General features: G+C 43.0%; 1 protein-coding gene across 8 annotated transcripts in view; it reads left to right on the top strand.

Annotated features, from left to right (window-relative positions):
- Nucleotides 1–20,222, top strand: part of LOC123758602 (transmembrane protein 181) — a 439,494-nt gene extending 419,272 nt beyond the window's left edge. For all 8 annotated transcript variants that reach the window (XM_069334329.1, XM_069334331.1, XM_069334330.1 and 5 more), the window contains one exon: nucleotides 19,309–20,222. In XM_069334329.1, coding sequence (XP_069190430.1) covers nucleotides 19,309–19,323 — 15 coding nt within the window. In that variant the 3' untranslated portion in view covers nucleotides 19,324–20,222. The remainder of the gene's footprint in view (nucleotides 1–19,308) is intronic.
- Nucleotides 20,223–22,739: the final 2,517 nt, after the last annotated feature.

The following is a 22,739-nucleotide window of genomic DNA, read 5'->3' on the forward strand; positions in this document are numbered from 1 at the left end:
TTATCTTAGCATCATCAGCAAACATGTTCATATAATTCTGTATACCAACTGGAAGATCATTTATGTAGACAATAAACATCACTGGTGCAAGAACTGAACCCTGTGGTACTCCACTTGTGACATTTCTCCAGTCCGATACATTGCCTCTGATCACTGCCCTCATTTTTCTATCGGTCAGAAAATTTTTCATCCATGTTAGAAGCTTACCTGTCACCCCTCCAATATTTTCCAGTTTCCAGAACAACCTCTTATGTGGAACTCTGTCAAAAGCCTTTTTTAGGTCCAGATAGATGCAGTCAACCCAACCATCTCTTTCCTGTAATATCTCTGTTGCTCGATCATAGAAACTGAGTAAATTCGATCCACAGGATCTTCAAGATCGAAAACCATACTGTCTGTCTGATATTATATCATTTCTCTCCAGGTGTTCTACCCATTTAGTTTTAATTATTTTTTCCAATATTTTGACTATTGCACTTGTCAATGATACCAGTCTATAATTGAGGGGGTCTTCCCTGCTTCCACTTTTGTAGATTGGAACTATGTTAGCCTTTTTCCACACATCAGCTACCACTCCTGTAAACAGGGATGCCTGAAAAATCAGTTGAAGAGGAATGCTGAGCTCAGGTGCACATTCTCTCAGAACCCATGGTGAAACTCCATCTGGACCAACTGCTTTGTTCTTATTTAGCTCCTTGAGCATTTTTTCCACTTCGTCTCTAGACACCTCTATGTGCTCTATGTTGTTCTCTGGAATTCTTTTTTTTTTTTTTTTTTTTTGAGATATATACAAGAGTTGTTACATTCTTGTACAGCCACTAGTACGCGTAGCGTTTCTTGTATCTGGTTCCCTTAAGATTTCATTTTGTACAAACACACATTGGAACTTTTCGTTTAATGTTTCACACATTTCCTTTTCATTTTCCGTGAATCTATTTCCCATTTTCAACCTCTGAATATTATCCTTTACCTGCAATTTGTTGTTTATAAATTTAGAGAATAGACCTGGTTCTGCTTTACATTTGTCTGCAATCCCTTTTTCAAAATTTCTTTCTGCCTCTCTAATCACTGCCATGTAGTTGTTTCTAGCATCTTTGTATCGCTGGTATGTTTGGGGGTTTGGCCTCTTCCTGTATTGATTCCATTTTTGTGTCTTTTGGTCTCTGGCCCTTTTGCAATTTCTGTTGAACCAATCTTGTTTCCTAGTTCTGCATCTCTGTTTTGGTATAAATTTGTTTGTGCCTTTATCATATATTTCACAAAACTTGACATACATCTCATTCACTTCCTTGCCTAGCAACAAGTCTGTCCAAATACACACACTAAAAAATTTTCTAAGGTTGCCATAATGTCCTCTCCTAAAGTCAGGTTTTTCAATTTCATCAACTATCATATTTTCTTCCAGATTATAACGCATTGCATATTTTATTCCCAAAAGGACATGGTCACTTTTACCCAAGGGAGGAAGGTGCTGAATGTCAAATATTTCTTCCTCCTTCCTGGTAAATATCAAATCTAGCATGGAGGGAACGTCCCCTTCCCTCATCCTCGTAGCTTGTTTAACATGTTGATACAAGAATGTTTCCAGGATGAGGTCTACAAATTTACAGGTCCAAAAATCTTCTGTTTTAGCTTCATATGCTTCCTAGTCTATGGAATTCAAGTTGAAGTCGCCGACTATCAACAGTCGTGAACTATCGTTATTCGCTCTCGCTATGATCTCTCTCATTATTGTTATAAGACCTTCTCGTTTACTATCTAGCTCCTCCTTTGACCATGTGCTGCTTGGCGATGGACTATATGCATTTATGATCATTAGTTTATCATCCTCATGGCTGATCTCTAGTGCTATTATGTCAACTCCTTGTGGATTGGCAGTCATTATTTCCTTCACCTTTAGGTGTTCTTTCACCAGCACAGCAACGCCACCACCTTTCCTAATTTTTCTGTCCCGTCTCCAAATTGAGTAGCCCCTTGGGAATATGACCTCATTTAAAATAACATCTTCAAGTTTTGTCTCCGTGAGTGCAACAATGTCTGGTGTCTGCAGCTGTATTACATCACTTAACTCCAGTATCTTCGATCTTACTCCATGTATGTTGGTGTATGCAATCTTCAGGAACTTGTTCCCCCTATTCTTATTTTTCACTCCCCCTCTCTCTAATGATTTGGTTGGTTTGCCTTTATGTACCACTTTACTGGTCTGCCTACCCCTATCACTTTGTAGGAAAAAAGAATTGATTTCTTCTTCATTCCTGCTCACATTTAAACGTGTTTCGTGTGATAGTGTTTCGGTAGCCATTTGTGAGAAAGCCAGGGTATTGCACGAAGACCTTGTAAAGAAAACCCATGGAACAAGTGATGCAGATACGAAAGAGTTTAAGGCAAGCAGGGGCTGGTTTGAAAAATTTAGAAAAAGAAGTGGTATCGATAGTGTTGCGAGGCATGGGGAGGCAGCCAGCTCAGATAAACTAGCCGCTGAACGATTTATTGAAGAATTTGAAGAGTTTGCAGAGGCTGAGGGATACCTACCGCTATAAGTGTTTAATTGTGACGAAACAGGACTGTTCTGGGAAAGATTGCCTAAGAGGACATACATTACTAAGGAGGAAAAATCCTTGCCCGGACACAAGCCTATGAAAGATAGGTTTATGCTTGTGCTGTGTTCAAATGTGAGTGGCGATTTGAAAATTAAACCCTTGCTAGTGTATCATTTTGAAAATCCAAGGGTTTTCAAACAGTATAAAGTGCAGAAAACCCAAATGTGTGTGATGTAGAAGGCTAATAAAAAGGCATGGGTGATTAGGATTTTTTTTCGGAGTGGGTGAACGAAGTGCTGTGCCCTGCAATAGAAAAATATCTGTAGGAGAAACATTTGCCACTCAAGGCCCTGCTTCTCCTCGACAATGCTCCTGCTCATCCTCCAGGATTGGAAGATGAATTGATGCACAGATACAGTAAATTTCTCACAATAAAGTTCCTTCCTAACACCACTCCTCTAATTCAGCCTATGGACCAGAAAATCATAGCGAATTTTAAGAAACTGTATGAAAGGGCACTTTTCCAGAAATGTTTTGAAGTGACTGAAGCCACAAACCTCTTCTTCTTCTTCTTGATAGTAGGTGCAGTTTGCATGAAGGGTTTGTCCTCCCGATGACTGCACCAGTACAGATGTTGGTAGAGGCGTTTATGTTGAGGATGATAGAGTTTCAAAAGTGCTTGTTGCGTTGTGGTGTAGACAGAGGAGCGGCGACTAGAACAGAGATGTATGTTAGAGGAAGACTTGCTGCACCGTAGGGCGGTGTGTTGTGTTTATGGCGTCAGCTGATCCATGGTGCTGCGATGAGGCAGTTGTTTTCTGTGTTTAGCTGTTGGTGGCGCCAGGTATAAATGTGGCGCGGGTCAGATGTGACCCAATTTGTTGGTCGACTGTAGATATTTAGCCAGTGCTTTGACTTTTTGGTATTTTTCTTGTAACGAGTGGTCACCGCCTCCTAATATATGCTCAATGGTAAAGGGTATTTTAAGTGAAATAAGTACTTGTTTGAGATTTACTCTGGCACTATAATGTCGGAAGCAGTGAAGGAGATAGTGTTCGACTGTTTTAGGCACCTGACAGTGGATGCAGAGTTCATTGATGTCTCTTCTGTACTTAGAGCTGTGTGCTGCTAGTTTGGTGTGTCCCAGCCTTAACCCTCAACCCGCTAGGGGCCCAAATGGAATTCACACCCACAGGCGCAACAAAAAAAAAAATCCAAAAAATTCTTTCGTCTTATAGAAGTGTTCATTTTTGTTCCCTGATCACGGAAAAAATAACAAAAAAATTTGAGGTGGCATATTTTAGCCGCAATAGGGTAGGGAAGTGTGGTAAAAAAAGGGGCGTTAGCAGAGCCTTCGCCAGACGAGGTCTACTCCGTCCGAGCTGTCAGACGGAAGTTGCTACAAATATATTATTACCCAATTATTTCAATGTCTCTGATTTTTTCTTAGTTTTTTTGCAGTAATATTATTCCATACAGTGAATTGTGGTATATTTATAAAAAATTTATATATTTATAAAAATTTATGTGTGAACCATCGCTGTACTCAAAATTATGGTGTGCATATTAGTAATTCAATGATTATGTTCATAAAACAATAAACAAATAGTTTTGCTGTTGTTACACTATATACACAGGTTATATATAAGTATCTGCATGTTTTGTTCACCATAACAAACTACTAAGTTGGCCTTGAGTCAAAAAAACAACGAGGAGTGACCGCCAAACACCAGCGAGCCACTCCCTCCCTCAACACCACCTCACTCACCCTCATTCTCTTCCCACAATACTGTTTTTGCATTTATTCACTATACACAGACGTTATATATACGTATTTACATGTTTTGTTCACCATAACTGTACATCTAAGCTTGTATGGTGAGTAAAGGCACAAAGTACTCACACAGTCAGCTGATCGGCGGCCGCCCTCAAGGCCAGACGCACTATTTCTCCTCCAACAATATTGTTTGTGGTGTTATTACGCTATATACACACATTATATATAAGTATCAACCTGTTTTATTCACCATATCTGTACAAATAAGCTGGTATGGTGCCCAAAGACCATAGAGGCCATCAGTAAACAACATGCCAAGTCGTGCAGACGATGCTCCTCCCTCACCTAAATGGCGGATCCCAACCTACTCCTCTCGCTGTTATCTCACACTATACACACGTTATATATAAGTATCTACATTTGTGTTCACCATAGCGAACCACTAAGCTGGTATGGTGAGTGCAGTCAATAAATGGTGGCCACACACAGTCAGAAGACGACGCTACAACCCTCCCTCCACAGCCTTACTCCTCCCTCCATGGAACACAGCGCTAAATATCACCACAATCCTGCTATTATCAGAATCCTGGTCAGTTTTATTACAGTCAGGGGGCTTCAGTAATACTATCACTGCTAAATAATAGCAGTATCATATATATTATGGCATTTGTAGGCGATGCTGTGGTCACAAGCTGAACAGCGGTGTTGTGAGCTCGTGCTGCGTGCGCCAGCCTTGGTGGCTCGCTCATTACTGACGCTGTAACACCCAAGAATGTTGGCCTGGATTTTTTTCTAGGTGGTATCTGGCAACTATCAGTCGTGGCTGTACTATCGCTGCCCCTATCCCAGGCGGGGCATTTAAATTATAGCGCTAGACACGAAATCATATATAAATGATGTGCGCGGTTTCGGTTTTGTCACTGATATCATTTATATATGATATGCGCAGTTTGAGGGTTAATCTGGTCATCGCCATATCAATTTCTCTGCTTTTATAACTTACATGTTTCCAAGTTTCCCATTTCTTTTTTTATGGACCCATAGTATAAGGGTGAGCATGACGTTTTCCATTTCGTCGCAAAATCTTGGGTGATGGCATTTTTGAAGGCTCCTTTACGTGCAACATGGGGAATTGGATGACGAGTAATGTGAGGTGTGTTGTGCATTGCTTTGGCTAGTTGATCTACTAGTTCATTATGGAGAATACCACAATGTGCTGGGACCCATTGGATAGAGGTATCATAACCGTTTAATCGATGTTCATGAAGAAGTTGAAGACATGGGTAAACAAACTCCTTGCACGTTGTTGAAGAGTATGTAATGGCTTGAATCGCACTCTTGGAGTCACTGCAGATTGTATATGTCCCAATTGGTAATGTTGTGATTATTTGGAGAGCTTGATATAAGGCATATAATTCAGCTGTGAAAACAGATAGTTGGTTTGGTAATCGCCATCCCTGCTTGAGATGGTATTCCGGTATCCATACAGCGCTAGTGACCGAGGGTACGTTGTTCATGATGATGCGAGATCCATCTGTATAAATCGCTGTGGTATTTGGGTAGCAATTTTTCATTGTTTAGAGAAAGACTGAGACTATGGCTGAGTTTGGTGCAGACTTTGGAATGTTGTCTTCGAGTTGTATTGCTGTATTAGGAGTTGTATAAAGCCATGGTGGAATAGGGGGAACAGTAAGTTGGGTTTCCGAGTTTTGGAATAGAGAGAGGTCTATATTGAGGTTATTTGTAGCCCGTGTGAGGAAAGGTTGCGAGTGGTTTGTTGGGAAGCGGGGGATATGTGGGTTAACTGTTGGGTTAATTTTTTATCTGTATGGGTGTGTCTGGTGAGCAGTGGTACAGAGTGACAGATAGTTGGCACACATTATATCTTGTCTGGTGGTTAGGCTTGTGAGGCCCGTTTCCCCGTGAAGTCCGAGGATAGGAGTGGAACGCATTGTGCCACATATAAGTCGCATGTCATTGTTTTGAATGACCTCTAGGCTCTGTAAGTTAGTAGGCGCAGCCGACGCATATGCTTGACAACAATAGTCTAGTTGGCTGCGAATGAAGGTTGTATAGAAACGGAGCAAGATTTTATGGTGTGCTTCCCAGGTGGTGCCAGTTTAGGGCTTTCAGTATGGCGAGTCGGGGTTGTGTTGTCTGTTTAAGGTGTTGAATGTGTGCTTTCCAGGTAAGTGAGGGGGAGTCTAAGTGCATGCCAAGGTATTTATGTTCTTGTACGTGTTGGATGGGAGTGTTGTGTATTGTGAGGGTGGGTAGATGAGCAAGTCTTTTTTTAGTGAAAATTTGGTAATAGGTTTTGGTAGTACTAACTTGAAAGCCCCATTGTTGTGTCCAATCTATGAGGTGGTCAAGTGCTGTTTGCATTGTTGAGACTGTATTAGGTAGGACAGTGTCTGAATAATACAATGTTAAGTCGTCGGCGTACGCCGAGAGGTGAACAGGATGGGTGTTAGGCAAATCTGCTAAGAATGCAGCAAAAAGGGTTGGGCTTAGTATGGACCCTTGTGGGACACCCGTTTGTATTGGGATGTCATCGGAAAACTCGCCTTGTATATAGACTTTAGAGGTCCTGTTCAAAAGATAGGATTTTAACCATAAAAGTAATCTTCCCTGTACGCCTAAATGCGCAAGCTTTGCGAGGAGGCAAGTATGAGGAATGCTATCAAAAGCTCCTTTGAGGTCTAAGTAGAGAACAATACAAAATTTGCTGCTTCTGAGGGAGGTGCGGATTTCATGTTCAAGGCAGAGTATCTGATCGAGTGTGGAGCATTGCGGTCGAAATCCATCTTGGAGTGACGGTATAATATTATTATACTCTAGGTACCATTGGAGGCGAGTATGTACTAGTCTTTCCATGACGTTACCGAGGCATGATAATAGGGAAATAGGTCTGTATGACGTAGGTTGGGATGGGTCTTTTCCTGGTTTAAGGAACGGAAGAATAATACTGGTCTGCCATTGTGAAGGAATATTTCCGTGAGTCCAGCATAGGTTGTAATAGTTTAGGAGAGTACTATGTGCAGTCGATGGAAGATATTTAATGAGTTCATATGGAATTTCATCCTCTCCAGGTGCCTTGCCAAGAGGTAGGCGGGTTAAGGCCAATTGTAGCTCGCTTAAGGTGTACATGTTGTCGACGCCGAGCATGGGCAGCAGTATGGCACGGTCAATTTCTTGTCTGAGGGGGAGTTCTTGGGCATGAAAGAAGGGTGTTGAGAGGGTAACTTTAAGACATTCAGCAAGAACATTTGCACGCTCCTGAGGTGTTTGACAGAGTGAACCGTTGATCATCAGGGGAAACGAAGGGAATGTTGGGTGACCTTTAACCCTCAAACCGCTAGGGGCCCAAATGGAATTCACACCCACAGGCGCAACAAAAAAAAAAAATCCAAAAAATTCTTTCGTCTTATAGAAGTGTTCATTTTTGTTCCCTGATCACGGAAAAAATAACAAAAAAATCGTAGGTGGCATATTTTAGCCGCAATAGGGTAGGGAAGTGTGGCAAAAAAGGGGCGTTGGCAGAGCCTTCGCCAGACGAGGTCTGCTCCACCCGAGCTGTCAGACGGCAGTTGCCACAAATATATTATTACCTAATTATTTCAATGTCTCTGATTGATTTTTTCTTAAATTTTTTGCAGTAATATTATTCCATATAGTGAATTGTGGTATATTTATATTATAAAATGTGTGAACCATCGCTGTACTCAAAATTATGGTGTGCATATTAGTGATTCAATTATTATGTTCATAAAACAATAAACAAATAGTTTTGCTGTTGTTACACTATATACACAGGTTATATATAAGTATTTGCATGTTTTGTACACCATAACGAACTACTAAGTTGGTCTTGTGAGTCAAAAAGCAACGAGGAGTGATCGCCAAACACCAGCGAGCCACTCACTGCCACTCCCTCCCTCAACACCACCTCACTCACCCTCATTCACCTCCCACAATACTCTTTCTGTATTTATTCACTATACACAGACATTATATATACGTATTTACATGTTTTGTTCACCATAACTGTACATCTAAGCTTGTATGGTGAGTAAAGGCCACAAAGACGTAGCTACTCACACAGTCAGCTGATCGGCGGCCGCCCTCAAGGCCAGACTGTTACGGCCCTCTCGGGTTGCAACTGGGTTCGTACTCTGATGTTATTAGAGGAAGGGTATCCGGCCCCAAGCCAGTAGTGGCTTTCAAGGGATGAGATCCATGACGCAAGTAAAATAAAAGGGGAAGGGAAAGAAAGGCAAAAACTTAAGATTATAATTAATACCTTCACCAATAAATAATATATAAAAGGTTACACAGGGGGAGGGGTATTAACACTTATTTACACTGTCGTCTTCTTCTGAAGACTCTGGATCCTTTCGATGCCAAGTTCTCGGTGCTCTCGTGGCCTCACGACGAATCCTTCAAGAAGCTGAGTCTACCCCGGCCACAGGCCAGCCAAAACACAGTTCCACTGGGGGCACCGCTGTGGAGGCCGTCAACCACAAGTCCAGCAGAACAGCTGGCAGGTTCCAGATCAGCAACGCTGTTCAGGCCACCCCACGAGCGATACTAGGGTAGCGCCCTAGTCAGGAGCCTCGTGTGATACCACAGATCACTCTCCTGTCCAAAATACCCCAGTGGTCAATCGTCTCCAGCAGTCGGTCCCGGGTACGACAATCCTTCACTGCCGCTTCACAGGCAGGGTAACACCACAGTGTTCCTCCGGGAGGCGACTCACAGCTGCTGCAGCAAAGCACAAGGTATGGGGACGGCTGCCTTGGGTAGACTGACTTAACTTCCATCACAGCAGTCCCAGGTCGACTCTGTAAGCAGACACGTCATCAATAACTGGGACACACTAAAGCACCTCACTTACAGGCTCAGACACAAACGCCTGACGTATCCACTCCATAGATGGCGCTGTTGTCTGAGCACCACCTCACCAGAGGTCAGCAGCGGCTGTGTTGTGAGCTGAACCGGACTGGAAACTGGCCCTTGTGGCCGGTACACCTCGTCCTCGCCAGGTGTCGTCGTCCATTGGGAGGGGGTTTCGGGAGCTGACCCACAGATGGCGCGGTCGTCACTGCTCCGTGCTCGGACGCTGGATCCGGGTCCGTAACACAGACGCACTAATGTTTGTCCTCCAACAATATTGTTTGTGGTGTTATTACGCTATATACACACATTATATATAAGTATCTACCTGATTTATTCACCATACCTGAACAAATAAGCTGGTATGGTGCCCAAAGACCATAGTGGCCGTCAGTAAACACCATGCCAAGTCGTGCAGACGACGCTCCTTCCTCACCAAAATGGCGGTTCCCAACCTACTACTCTCGCTGTTATCTCACACTATACACACGTTATATATAAGTATCTACATTTGTGTTCACCATGGCGAACCACTAAGCTGGTATGGTGAGTGCAGTCAATAAATGGTGGCCACACACAGTCAGAAGATGACGCCACAACCCTCCCTCCACAGCCATACTCCTCCCTCCATAGAGCACAGCGCTAAATATCACCACAATCCTGCTATTATCAGTATCCTGGTCAGTTTTATCACAGTCAGGGGGCTTCAGTAATACTATCACTGCTAAATAATAGCAGTATCATTTATATTATGGTATTTGTAGGCGATGCTGTGGTCACAAGCTGAACAGCTTTGCTCTGAGCTCGTGCTGCGTGTGCCAGCCTTGGTGGCTTGCTCAATACTGACGCTGTAACACCCAAGAATGTTGGCCTGGATTTTTTTTCTAGGTGGCATCTGGCAACTATCGGTCGTGGCTGTACTATAGCTGCCCTTATCCCAGGCGGGGCGTTTAAATTATAGCGCTAGACACGAAATCATATGTAAATGATGTGCGTGGTTTCGGTTTTGTCACTGATATCATTTATATATGATATGTGCGGTTTGAGGGTTAAAGTAGGTTCCAAGGTAGGGCGGCGAAAGAAGAATATATGGTGTAGTGTCTAAGTAGTTATATAAATCGGTGCCTGCAATATTTTGGGTACCTCTACTCCATGTGGGGTGGTTAGCATTGAGATCACCTGTAACAATGATCGGTTGCCGTAATTGGTTAAGATAGAATTCCAGTTCATTTAAATTTATTGTGCCACCAGGGGTTGTATATACCCAGAAAGGATATGTGTGTACCATTATAGGGTATTAGGCATACTAAAATTTCTAGTTTACCATTTACAAAATGTGTAAGCGTTACAGGTTTACATGTCATGTTACTCCGTGTTAGGAGGAAAATACCACCACCCATACGGTTTGGTCTGTCCAGTCTCTGCATCTGAAAGTTTTTAAAAATAGGATTTTGTTTGGGAGTGAGCCAGGATTTGGTTATGAAAGCTAAGTCCGGTTTGGATTTGTAAAGGAATTGTTTAAGTTCTGTGAGGGATGTTTTAATGCTTTTTGCGTTCCAAGTCATGAAGGTTAGGGGAGCCATTTAGGATGTGTGGGTATTGGATGTGTCCGTTTTCCTTGGCATGCCAGTAGTAGTACGTGTTGGATACCTAGGTGTGGATGTGGGATGTGTCTTACTCTTGGTACTGGCGGTTTGGGTTTGTGGCAAGTCAGCCTGTGGAATGATTTTGGTAAGGCGTGCTAGGGAGTTATTTATGAGTTTTTCTATCATCTGTTCAAACAATGTGTGTCCAGCAATGGTGGCTTTGTTTGGGCGGATATCAGTGTCTGTAGCTGTTGATGGGATGTCTTTTGGGTCAGCCTCAGCGGTGGGTTGTGTTACTTGTGTAAAGAATTTAGTTAGAAGTCGGTCCAACATCTTTTCTAGTGCATTTTCGATGCGTGTGACAAAAGTTTCAACAAGATCATTTTCAATGCGAGTGACAAGCGTTTCAACAAGATCAGGATTCAGTTGTGCATTTTGTGAGAGATGGTTGGACCCTGGGGTTGTGGGAGTGTCGGTGACAGACATATCAGGTACACGCAAAGGCTGTGTTTGAGTGTGAGGTAGTGTTTGATGATGGGCTGTGTTAGGTTGTTTCAGTGCACTACTGTATAGCAGGTTGTTGGTAGGGAGAACCTTAGTTTTTGCTGCTGCTGCTATGTATGAAGGACATTGTTTGAATGTAATGTTGTGATCGCCACCACAGTTTGAGCAGGTAAGTGTATCTGATGTACAATCTTGCGTGTAATGGGAACCTGAGCATTTCCCACATTTAATGTCTTTGGTGCAGCCTTTCCAGGTATGGTTAAAACCTTTACATTTAAAACACTGAGTGGGACGTGGTATATATACACCTCTAGTTTATGGAGGAAGCCGTTTAACCAAATCCTCTCAGGGGGAATGTAGTCTAGAAAGGTAAGCAGAGCAGTGCCTGTATCACTCAGTTCTCCATTTGTTCTTCGCATAAATTTTTTGATTCCATGGATCGGGATGTCATGTGTCTCAAGTTGTGCTTTGATGTCGTCTACACTGATGTCTACCATGTGTCGGATTACATATTTTGTTAATCGGTCCCCCTAGTGGTTTGTAGCACTTGACTTTGTGGCCACAGATGTCAGTAATGTCTGAAAGCTTTAGTTCTTCGCCATGTTTGTGGTCCACTGCGATCAGGTTTTTTTGTTTATTTGGTCTTGTATTGTGCACGTTGATCCCGAATATCTTGGGAAAGGCATTATATAAGATACTTTGTGCCCGGCTATTTCTGAACACATTTTCCTCTTCGCCATCAAAGGCAATGATAAAAGTTTGCAAATCAGAAGAACTTGGCCTACCTTGGTTGAGCTGTGGAAGTTGATACTGAGGCCGCGTGGTGCCGGCATGGTCTCTGTTTACCTCTGTAAGTTGGCGGCGTTTCGCCTCCAATCTGTTTGCCTTGCTGTGATGTTTGCTGTCTAGGAAGTCTCCATCTAGATCCTCTTCTAAGACCGGGTGACGTTCATGATCTAAATGTGTGGTATGCAACAGTGGTTCCCCAGTGTCCTCAAAGGTATCGTCAATATTTGTAGGAGAAACACTGCGTGAACCTCCACCAGTCGCCATGACGCTCCTCTTATCCCCACAAACTGCACTCTCAAAGAGTTCTGGAAAGACCATTTTAACATTTGTAGTTCTTTAAAACTCATTGACAAAGCCTGGCAAGAAGTGACTCAAAGAACCCTGATCTCTGGCTGGAGAAAATTGTGGCTTGAATGTGTGACAAAACTAGACTTTGAGGGGTTTGAGCCTGCAAATGATGCGCCTATTGATGAGGAACTTGTTACTCTGGGCTGGCAAATGGGCTTGGAATTGGATGGTGATGATGTGGAGGAGTTGGTGGAAGAACACAATGAAGAACTGACCACCGAAAAACTCCAAGCCCTTCAAAAGGAACAGCAAGACGACCCAGCTGATGATGATTCTCCAGTGGAGGAGGATGAGGCAGTAGCGAATGTCCCTTCTGCAGAAATTAAGAAGGTGTGTCAGATGTTGGAAGAGATTCAAACTTTTATTGAAAAGACTCACCCAGAGAAAGCTGTAGTAGGCCATTGCCTTAATCTTTTCAATGACAATGTGATGCCTTACTACAGAGACAGCTTGCGAAGAAGGGAAAAACAAGCTTCCATGGACAGATTTGTTGTAAGAAAATTGAGCAGTGAGCCACAACCAGGACCTAGTGGTACTCAGGCAAAACGTGCCAGGGAGTGCACACCAGAAAGGTCCTCACTGCCTGATGTTATAATGGAAGGGGACTTCCCTTCCAAACAGTAACACCTCTCCTCCTCCCCCCTCCTCACCATCTTCCATACACCTACAGCATTCAACAACAATGGTAAGTAATAACTTGAACATAGTTTTGTAGCTTTATTTAGATGAATTAGGTATAAAATTTAGTTTGAAGTGGGGTTTTTGGGGTAGTCAGGAACAGATTAATTCATTTCCCATTATTTCTTATGGGGAAATTAGCTTCGGAATACGAGCTGTCTCCAGGAACGGATTAAACTCTTAAACCAAGGTACCACTGTATATTTATAGTATTATATGTATACCGTATATTTATAATAATATCTGTGTTTATTTGTTCTACTTTATAGGCAGTACTTATCGCACAGTGGAGGGTGAGGGTCCCAGCGTACAGTTGACATGGTGTTGTCCCAAGCCTTGGGCTGGATTCCGTCAGTTGCCAGTTACTTGAGTTATAACATTGATATTTTAATTTCCCTGTATTACCATAAGGGATTTTCTGCTTTATTTTTGACTTGCATTAGTAGTCACTTTCACTATTATTAATTTCTAGATCCACATTCCCCTATTACACTTGTTGGAAACTAATTCCTAGTAAGCACGCACATATGGTGGGCACACGGGACGTGGGTCTATGGGATGGGCTCTGGCACCACGAGGTTGACTCCACACGAAAATCATTTGTTATTTCCTTAAAATACAAAAGTCAGATGGCAGTCACTATCGTATATTGTTTAATATGTTGAGACATACTTCATGGAATATCTGACTATGTTTGGTTCCTGTATCACTGAAATATCCCTAGATATATATTGTTTTTCACAGAGCTCGTGCTCATGTGTGCTTCCCCTCCACGCCCCAACAATAAGCTTCTGACTGTTGTTAGGACTGACATTTGGTCGATCCCATGCTTGAGTGGCGTGAGGCTCATACGGTAGTCCAGGTTTTCCTTGGGGGCAACTTTGAGCATCTCAATAAGTGCTTATTCGCCCCTGCCCTTTCTCGGGATGTCGGCATTGTGCAGCTTCATGTACAGGTTCCCACCCTCTCGGCTGCCCTGGTCGCTAAGGACTTACACGCCTGTGGTCTGTTGGCGTTTCTCTTGTGGTTCTTTTTCCTTCTCGAGCTGTCCTCAGACTGGCCATGGAGGACGTGGAGGTGCTTGGGGGCCGATCCTGGGTCTGGTACGTTGGCCTCGATGGTGTGTGTGTTGTCTGCTCTTTTGAAGCTATTCGCACCGACCTTGCGGGATGTGGTGTCACTGTTTTTTGCTTCCCACCTCGTATGTTGGCAGGCAATGCTGGCTACCTCCCTGAAATCTGCTTGAGCCCTGGCTCTCAGTTTTTTTTCGCCTTTTTGTCCTTTGCTGTTTGCAGAGTCTGCAGTGGTGCAGTATCTACAGGCAGCTTCTTCCATTTGCCATCCTATGTCAAACTTGTTCGGTCTCTGGTGGGCCCGTGGGGGTGGGTGGGGTCTTCCCGGAAGGGTTGTGCCAGGAGTTGGGGTTCCTTCTTTTGTGGTAGGCCAGTGGAGCCAGTTTCAGAGCTGGCGCAGCCTTGTTCGGCGAAGAAAGTGAAGAACTGTCTTCGTTTGGCCGGCACGGTGATCTCTCTGTATGGAGGTCTGGTTTGTGTTAGGGGCTTTGGCCCTTTCGCGGTTCGTCCGAATGACCGGGTGATGAGGGGGAGGCTTGCGCTGTTTTCTCATGCTTGTTCCTACGATTTGTGGGCCATTAGGCTCGTTTCATGCGACCTGCGGTGGTGTTTGGTGGCCTCTCCTCCTTCGGGGGGTTCGGGGCTGATGGGGCAGGCCTGAACTCTGTCAGGTCATCTCAGAGAGGGTTCGCTTGGGCGTGGTCGAAACGACCTCATCCCTCAGGTGGGTTTCCTGCCTGTTTCCTACTCTGAAACGGACTGTGCAGACCTCCTGTTCATTATGGACTTGCCTAGTCTGAACCTGTGGGGTTTATTGCCCCTCCTTTCGGATGATTACTCTGTCCCAGGTCCGTCTTCTAATAGAGCCGGGCACTTGGATGGTGTCCTTGGACCTTTGGGACATGTATTGGCCGTCCCAATTCATCCAGGTTTCAGGGACTTGCTCGGTTTTGTTGTGGGGTGTCAGGGTTACTGCTTTTGTTGCCTTCCATTTGACTTAAATTTGACACCTCGCATTTTCACATTCCTTACCCAGGTCGTGGTGGCCCGTCTGTGTCTTTTAGGTGTTCAGGTTCTGGCCTACCTCGACAACTGGCTGGTGTGGGCTCCCAGATTACCTCCAGGAGTTAGGCTGGAAATCCCGTGTGTTTGCTTGCCAGGGATTTGGTTCTTTTCCAGCTCAATGGGGTTCTGGTTCCTGGTGAACTGGAGGAAGTTCCATCTGGTTCCCTATCAGGTTTGGTTTTGGCTGGGTCTCACGGACCGCTTCCTTGTCCCTCCATCTGGAGGCTCTGCTTTGGCTGCAGTCCCACCTTAACCTGTTTCTGGGGGGCTCCCAGGTCACGCAGCGGTTGCTCAAGAGTTTGTGGGGGAGCCTGATCTTTGCCGTGATGGTCTACCCGCCGAGTCAGGTTTGGCTTCATCGGCTGTTCTGGTTCCCTAGGGGAGGTCCCTTCCGTCTCTTTCGCGATCGCTGGGTTCAGCCTCCGGGGGCCCTTGCGTTGGTTGCTGTGTTGCCGGCTTCCTCTTCGGGTTTTTGGGGTTCAGTACCTTGAACACCCGAGCCCTCGCTCGCTGTGTTCACGGACGCATCGTCTTTCAGCTGGGGCTTTGTGACCATTGCTCACCAGGACGGCCAGGGACGGTGGGGTCCATCCTTCCATCTGGCTCACAGCACGGTGCGAGAGTTCACAGTAGTATGGATGTCACTTCTGAGGGTTCGGGTCGCTCGCGGATCGATGATCAGGCTCCATTCAGACTGCTCTCCGGTGGTTCATTGCCTGAACCGATTGGGTTCGATGTGGTCCTTGGATCTTTGGGACTGGATGCTTTAGGTGATTCGTCTGCTGAGTTCTTGGGGTTTGGCTCTCCTGGCTGTTCACATTCGGGGGGTATCCAACATCCTGGCGGACGGCCTGTCTTGGTTCATTTCCCTGTCCATGGAATGGACAGTCGACGCCGACTCATTCACTTGACTCTGCTGGACGTATGGTCTCCCGGAGGTGAACCTCTTTGCATCGGCATGGTCGAGGCATCTCCTGTTGTATGTGGCACCCTTCCCCACAGTTCAGTCATTGCTCCAGATCCTAGCTCGCTTGGAGACTTACCAAGGGAGAGTAGTCCCTCTGGATCCTTGGTGGCCGGCCCAAATTTGGTTTTGGGCATTGCTTGCTTGGTGTCTGAACTCGAGGGTCTTCCTGTGGCTCTGAATCTTTCAGTAGATCGATCCGCTCTGTTACGTGGCTGGTTCGATCTTCTCGAGTTTTCGCATTTGGTCTTTCTGACTCGATTCTATCACCACTTGTATGGTAAGCTTGTGGCTTCGTTGATGGTCTCCCACCTGCGTGCTTCATCTCGGCGGCAGTATGAAATTTCCTGGCAGTCATTCTGTTATTTCTTATCCCTTTGTAGGGTTACTTCTGTCTCTGTTAGGGTTATCTCGTCCTTCCTTTTGTGATTGTTCCAGGACCGTCATCTTATGCTGAATACTGTCGCCACATATCGTGTGGCACTGGCAGAGCCGCTGCATCTTGCGGCACTTGCAGAGCCGCTACATCTTGCGTTCAGCATTGATGTTACTTCTGCGCCATTCTGCAAGCTGTCTTCGTGCGTTGTTTAACTTCCAGCCTGCTCATGCGCCACCTGAGCCGTCCTGGTCGTTGCACCATGTGCTCTTCTTTCTCTCTCCTCCTCGGTTTGTGGTGGCCCCTTCGGTTCAGGATTGTTTTTCCAAGGCTCATCTTCTGTTGGCATTGGCCTCTGGAGGTCAGGTCAGGGAGCTTCATGCTCTCCTCCGGCATAGGGGTTTTGCTCTTTTTGTCCTGGTGGTAGATTTGTTCGTTTGCAGCCATCTCCTTCTTTTCTGGCAAAGAATGAAACTGCTGCTTTCCAGAGGTCCTTGGGTTGTTGATACTTGGTTGGGCTGGAGGTGCATCATATGTTGTGTCCGGTGGTAGCTCTCTGCCATTACATGCACGCCACGACCTCGGTGTTTGGGGACGCGCATTAGGTTGATCCGGTTTCCCTTCTTCCCTGTTCCAGGGTTCGGGTCTCCCAGGTCATCAGCAGGGTTATTTAATCCAGCTAGCCTGCGGTCTATCCTCGTGCCCACGACATTCGTAAGTTTGCTGCACTAGATGACATCTTCGGTAACATGTCTTAGGATGACATTCAGGAACAGGTTTTTTTGGTAGTCGAACAGGGTCCTGGTTGCTCACTACCTTGTCAATGTTCCTGGGCCTAGTCGGGGCTGTGTTGCATTGGGTCAGAGGTTACAGCCAATTGTTTCGGCCTCGTGTTGAGGAGCGAGGGCCGACCACCTCCCAGGTGGTCGGCCCTCTTGTTTTGTCTTTGGATAAGTAGCTCCGGGAAGCCGAAGGGGTTTCCCCCAGAAAATCAGTGTTAAATGTAATGCAATGCCAGTTTCTGGGCAAGACTTGGAAACTCCCTGGCATCCCTCCTTCCCTACGGTGGGAGGGAGGGAGTTTTTCGCGTTTTTTTAACATCCAGCCTCAGAATTGCAGGATGGATAGCCGGTGCGGGGGTCTGGGGCTTCCCCTTCCTGGGAAGTGGGGGTTCACAAACAGTGGTGCAGCGACGTGGTGACGTCATGCTCATTTTCATTTGGGGAGTTCTGTCCACTAGTCTAGCTTTCAAGAGCAATATTTTAACCAGAATAGGGGATTGTTTTGTGGCGTTTAACCTTTCCGAGTGCCTGACCCGGTCGATGGCAGACATAGAATGCTTCCAACCACATGGGTTTTTTTATAAGCTATCGTTCCGTGTGCCTCTCTGAGGGGGCCAGGTTCTGGCTCGTGATCCTCGGTAGGCTTAGAACTCCAGGCTCATTGACTGATTCCAGGGTCTAATACAATCCATATTGGGTCAGTTAGCTCCGGAGAGCCTCTGGGTCTCACCCAGAAACCGTCGTTCCATGACTTTCAATGCTGGTTTTTTGAATGGTGAGAGTCGGACTATAAACTGTTCATACATTAATTTACTAATCATATATATTTTCAGTCATTGTCATGCTAGGTTTAAATGTGTTTTATAAAGCTACTGGACCACAATTCTCAATAAGTAGTATAACCTAAGATTCAACTTAATTCATTAGGGGGGTCCTGAGGCATCGAGACGATACCAAGTCAAGGTATCACCTTACCCGCATACACTCTGGTGTGGTATAGTGCTTTTGAGTTCCCAGAGTGCAGGTTCAAATCCTTCTCATGGCTCAAACTTATTTTCTCATTGATACATCATGGTAATGTGATTTCTTTGTGCAAACGTATCAGTGCTGAATTTTCATTCATTCTGTTATGGTGTTTGATGGCAGCACACACTAAGTATGCTGTCTCATAATGTTTTCTTCTGCTTCATCATTTTTTTTTTTAACAAGTATATACATTTCATGAAATTTCAGCTCCTGTTTGCTGTGTGCTACACAAGGGTCTGTGATGTTATTAACATTGCAGGCATATCTATGTTCGTAAATTATTAGAAAAGTCGTTAACATAAAATCAAAACACTAGGTTAGTCAGTCATTCTTCATTTAGCACTTTTATATTTAAACAAAGCTATGGCTGATTGATGGGTAAATTTCAGGAAAATATCCGTGTCATGAGCGTTCTCTTTATTGCCATACTTAATACTGTATGTACAAAATACAGTAGTGATTATTTATATTTGTTCTCTTTGGTGTGATATCAGATTTGCTTTTACACGTATCTGTGTCATTGTATAGCTTTGATTCAGAGTAGGGCAGCAAGTTCACGATCTTCCTCCAACATTTCGTCCATTGTGCATCAATAGAGTATTAGTATTATTAATATTATTATTTGCTGTTGTTTTAAGATTTGCTACCTGGAACAGAAAGTTCCAAGTAACACAGCTAAGGTGAGCCCGTGAAAATATTATTATATAATATTATTATATAATAGTATTATACACCCAGCAAAAAGCATGCATAATTTTAAGAGGAATACTTCGTCTTGAGTGACATTTTTGTAATTCCTCAATACAGTACTGTACATATATCGCAGAGAAAATGGTGTAAATTAACGTCTTATGTTTTTGAGACATTTCAATAACATTTAATTAAATTTTCATATTGATTTCAGAATGCTGATACATAGCATGAAAACAGGCTGTTTCATATTTCATCGTGGCTGGATTTTCATTATTTGTCTCATCTCCAGGTTTGTCATATGAAGTCAGATTATATATGATTATGTCTGAGTCTGTACCAATGATTTCTGTCCAGTTTCACACAAAAAAAAAAAAAAATTTGGAATGGAAGAAATGTTGTGGTCACATGTCTGTAGTCAAATTCAGATGAAGCTGAATGAAGTCAGGCTTCAAATGTCAAATTTTATTTACCAATGCCTCAATGTAAAAATTAAAATGTCTAATTATCAGTATGTATGTTCAAAAAAGTAATATTATGCTCCTGGCTGTGAAGTGGCGCCAGTCATTCAGTGGCTTGAAAAAAGTTTACATAATCATTAAATTGCACTGTAGTATTAGTTATTCCTGCCATATAATTTTTTAACAATGAATTACATCTAACTTTAATTATGATAAAAGATATCCAACAAATATTTGAAAATTGCTGATAGTGCATAGACTTTCAAAAAAAAAAAGAGATTCAGCTGTTTTCCAATTACAGTACGAGTCAATAAAATTTGTTGTTTCCTTGTTGAAACATTTCTGATCATTAAACATTTCCCCTCTATTTGTTTTTAGAAGATGACAACTAATCCATTAAAATGTTTCTCTACAAGTTATTTGTAAACAGTGTCATGAGCCACTGTAATCTAAGCATGATGAGGTCATTAAACTTAATGGTACATTTGTATTTTGTAACTATGTGTGGCCAACAAAGCTATGAGGTCAACATAATGGCTTAGCTCATAATTTGCACTGCAATAAAAGTCATTTTAAATAAAGATTATCACTTCAATGAAAAATGTTTTATCTATGAAATGAAATTTGAGGTACTGTATATATATAATAATAATAAAAATAATATGTACATTGCTGTTTTATTGTACTTATTGAATTAAAACATTGTCCCTCTTGTCCTTGTAATATATACGACTTTGGGTGACAATATTTGAAGGGTATAGTGTTTTCTGTGGGAGCCACTGATTAAGTGCAATACTACCTAGTGTCATCAGCAGCGGAGGTCTTTTTGCCTACCTGGGACCACGAGCCAGAGTCTGACCCCTTCAGAGAGGCGCAGGGAGCAATTGTCTATGATCGCTTTACATTTAACCCTTATGCTGCTAACTGTTAACCCTCAAACCGCTAGGGGGTCCAAATGGCTGTAACACCCACAGGCGCAACAAAAAAAGAAATTAGAAAAAATTCTTTCATCTTATAAAGTGTTCATTTTTGTTCCCAGATAACGGAAAAAATAATAAAAAAATCGTAGGTGGCATATTTTAGCCACAATAGGGTAGGGAAGTCTGGCAAAAAAGGGGCATTGACAGAGCCTTCGCCAGACGAGGTCTACTCTGCTTGAGCTGTCAGGCAACAGTTGCCACAAATATATTATTACCTATTTCAATGTCTCTTATTGATGTTTTCCTTAGCTTTTTTGCAGTAATAATATTCAATACAGTGAATTGTGATATATTTATATAAAAAAATGTGTGAACCATCGCTGTACTCAAAATTATGGTGTGCATATTAGTGATTCAATTATTATGTTCATAAAACAATAATCAAATAGTTTTGTTGTTATTACACTATATACACAGGTTATATATAAGTATCTGCATGTTTTGCTCACCATAATGAACCACTAAGTTTGTATTGTGAGTCAAAATGCAACGAGGAGAGACCGCCACACACCAGCCAGCCACTTGCTGCCACTCCCTCCCTCAACAACACCTCACTTGCCCTCATTCTCCTCCCACAATACTGTTTTTGCATCTATTCACCATACACAGATGTTATATATAAGTATTTACATGTTTTGTTCACCATAACTGTACATCTAAGCTTGTATAGTGAGTAAAGGCACAAAGACGTAGCTACTCACACAGTCGGCTGGTGGCGGTCACCAACAAGGCCAGACGCACTAATATTTTTCCTCCAACAATACTGGTTGTGGTGTTATTATGCTATATAAACTCATTATATATAAGTATCTACCTGTTTTATTCACCATATCTGTACAAATAAGCTGGTATGGTGCCCAAAGACCATAGTGGCCACCAGTAAACAATATTTATATATATACCTTCTTGTATATATATAAATAAAATAAAATAAATAAATAATAAAATAATGATAAGTCATGCAGACGACGCACCTCCCTCACCAAAATGGCGACTCCCAACCTACTCCTATTGCTGTTATTACACTCTATACACACGTTACATATAAGTATCTACATTTGTGTTCACCATAGCGAACCACTAAGCTGGTATGGTGAGTGCAGTCAATAAAAGGTAACCACACACAGTCAGAAGACTGTGTGTGGTTACCACCACCCTCCCTCCCACAGCATTACTCCTCCCTCCATAGAGCACAGCGCTAAATATCACCACAATCCTGCTATTATCAGAATCCTGGTCAGTTTTTTCTGTCAGGGGTCTTCTGTAATACTATCATTGCTAAATAATATCATGAACATATATATTATGGCATTTGTAGGCGATGCTGTGAGCTCATGCTGCATGCGTCAGCCTTGGTGGCGCGCTCAATACTGAAGCTCTCACACCCAAGAATGTTGGCCTGGATTTTTTTTTCTAGGTGGCATCTGTCAACTATCGGTCGTGGCTGCGCTATAGCTGCCCCTATCCCAGGCGGGGCGTTTAAATTATAGCACTAGACACAAAATCATATATGACATGCATGGTTTCGGTTTTGTCACAGAAAGCATATATATATATGATTTGTGCGGTTTAAGGGCTAATAGCTGATATCCCAATGACATTGTTAATTAGCCTTCAGGGAGCACTAAAATCCAAATAAAAAGCTCTAGCTCTAGTTTAGCTGTAGTGGCTTGGAGAAGTTGCATATTTTTTGTTAAAATGAGTTAGGTGCCGCATAGGAGTAATTTTGATTTATTTTCATTGTTTCTCACTTTCTTAATTTAGTTTTTCATGCTAACAGGTTGTATTTGTGTGTCAAAGGTACTGTCTATTATGTATAACCTTGAAAATATAAGTATGTATGGATATATGAGTATAGATATACAGACACCCCACATACTTATTCATACATATTCTTATATATATATATATATATATATATATATATATATATATATATATATATATATATATATATATATATATATATATATATATATATATACTGTCTCCACTCGATCATCCGGACTATATGGGAAGGACCCCCACCCGGATTATCACATTTTTCGGATAATGGTACTTTTTCACCTACGAGTCCAAAAGTGACCATTTCCAACTATTTTTATACTACAAACAACATAATTTGAATTGCCTTGCCACATACAATTATTAAATATTCAACTAGAAACCTCAACTTACCTTGTTGGTGTTCGTCTTCTTGATTG

This window comes from Procambarus clarkii, chromosome 31 (genome assembly GCF_040958095.1).
Source record: "Procambarus clarkii isolate CNS0578487 chromosome 31, FALCON_Pclarkii_2.0, whole genome shotgun sequence".
NCBI classification, from domain to species: Eukaryota; Metazoa; Arthropoda; class Malacostraca; order Decapoda; family Cambaridae; genus Procambarus; species Procambarus clarkii.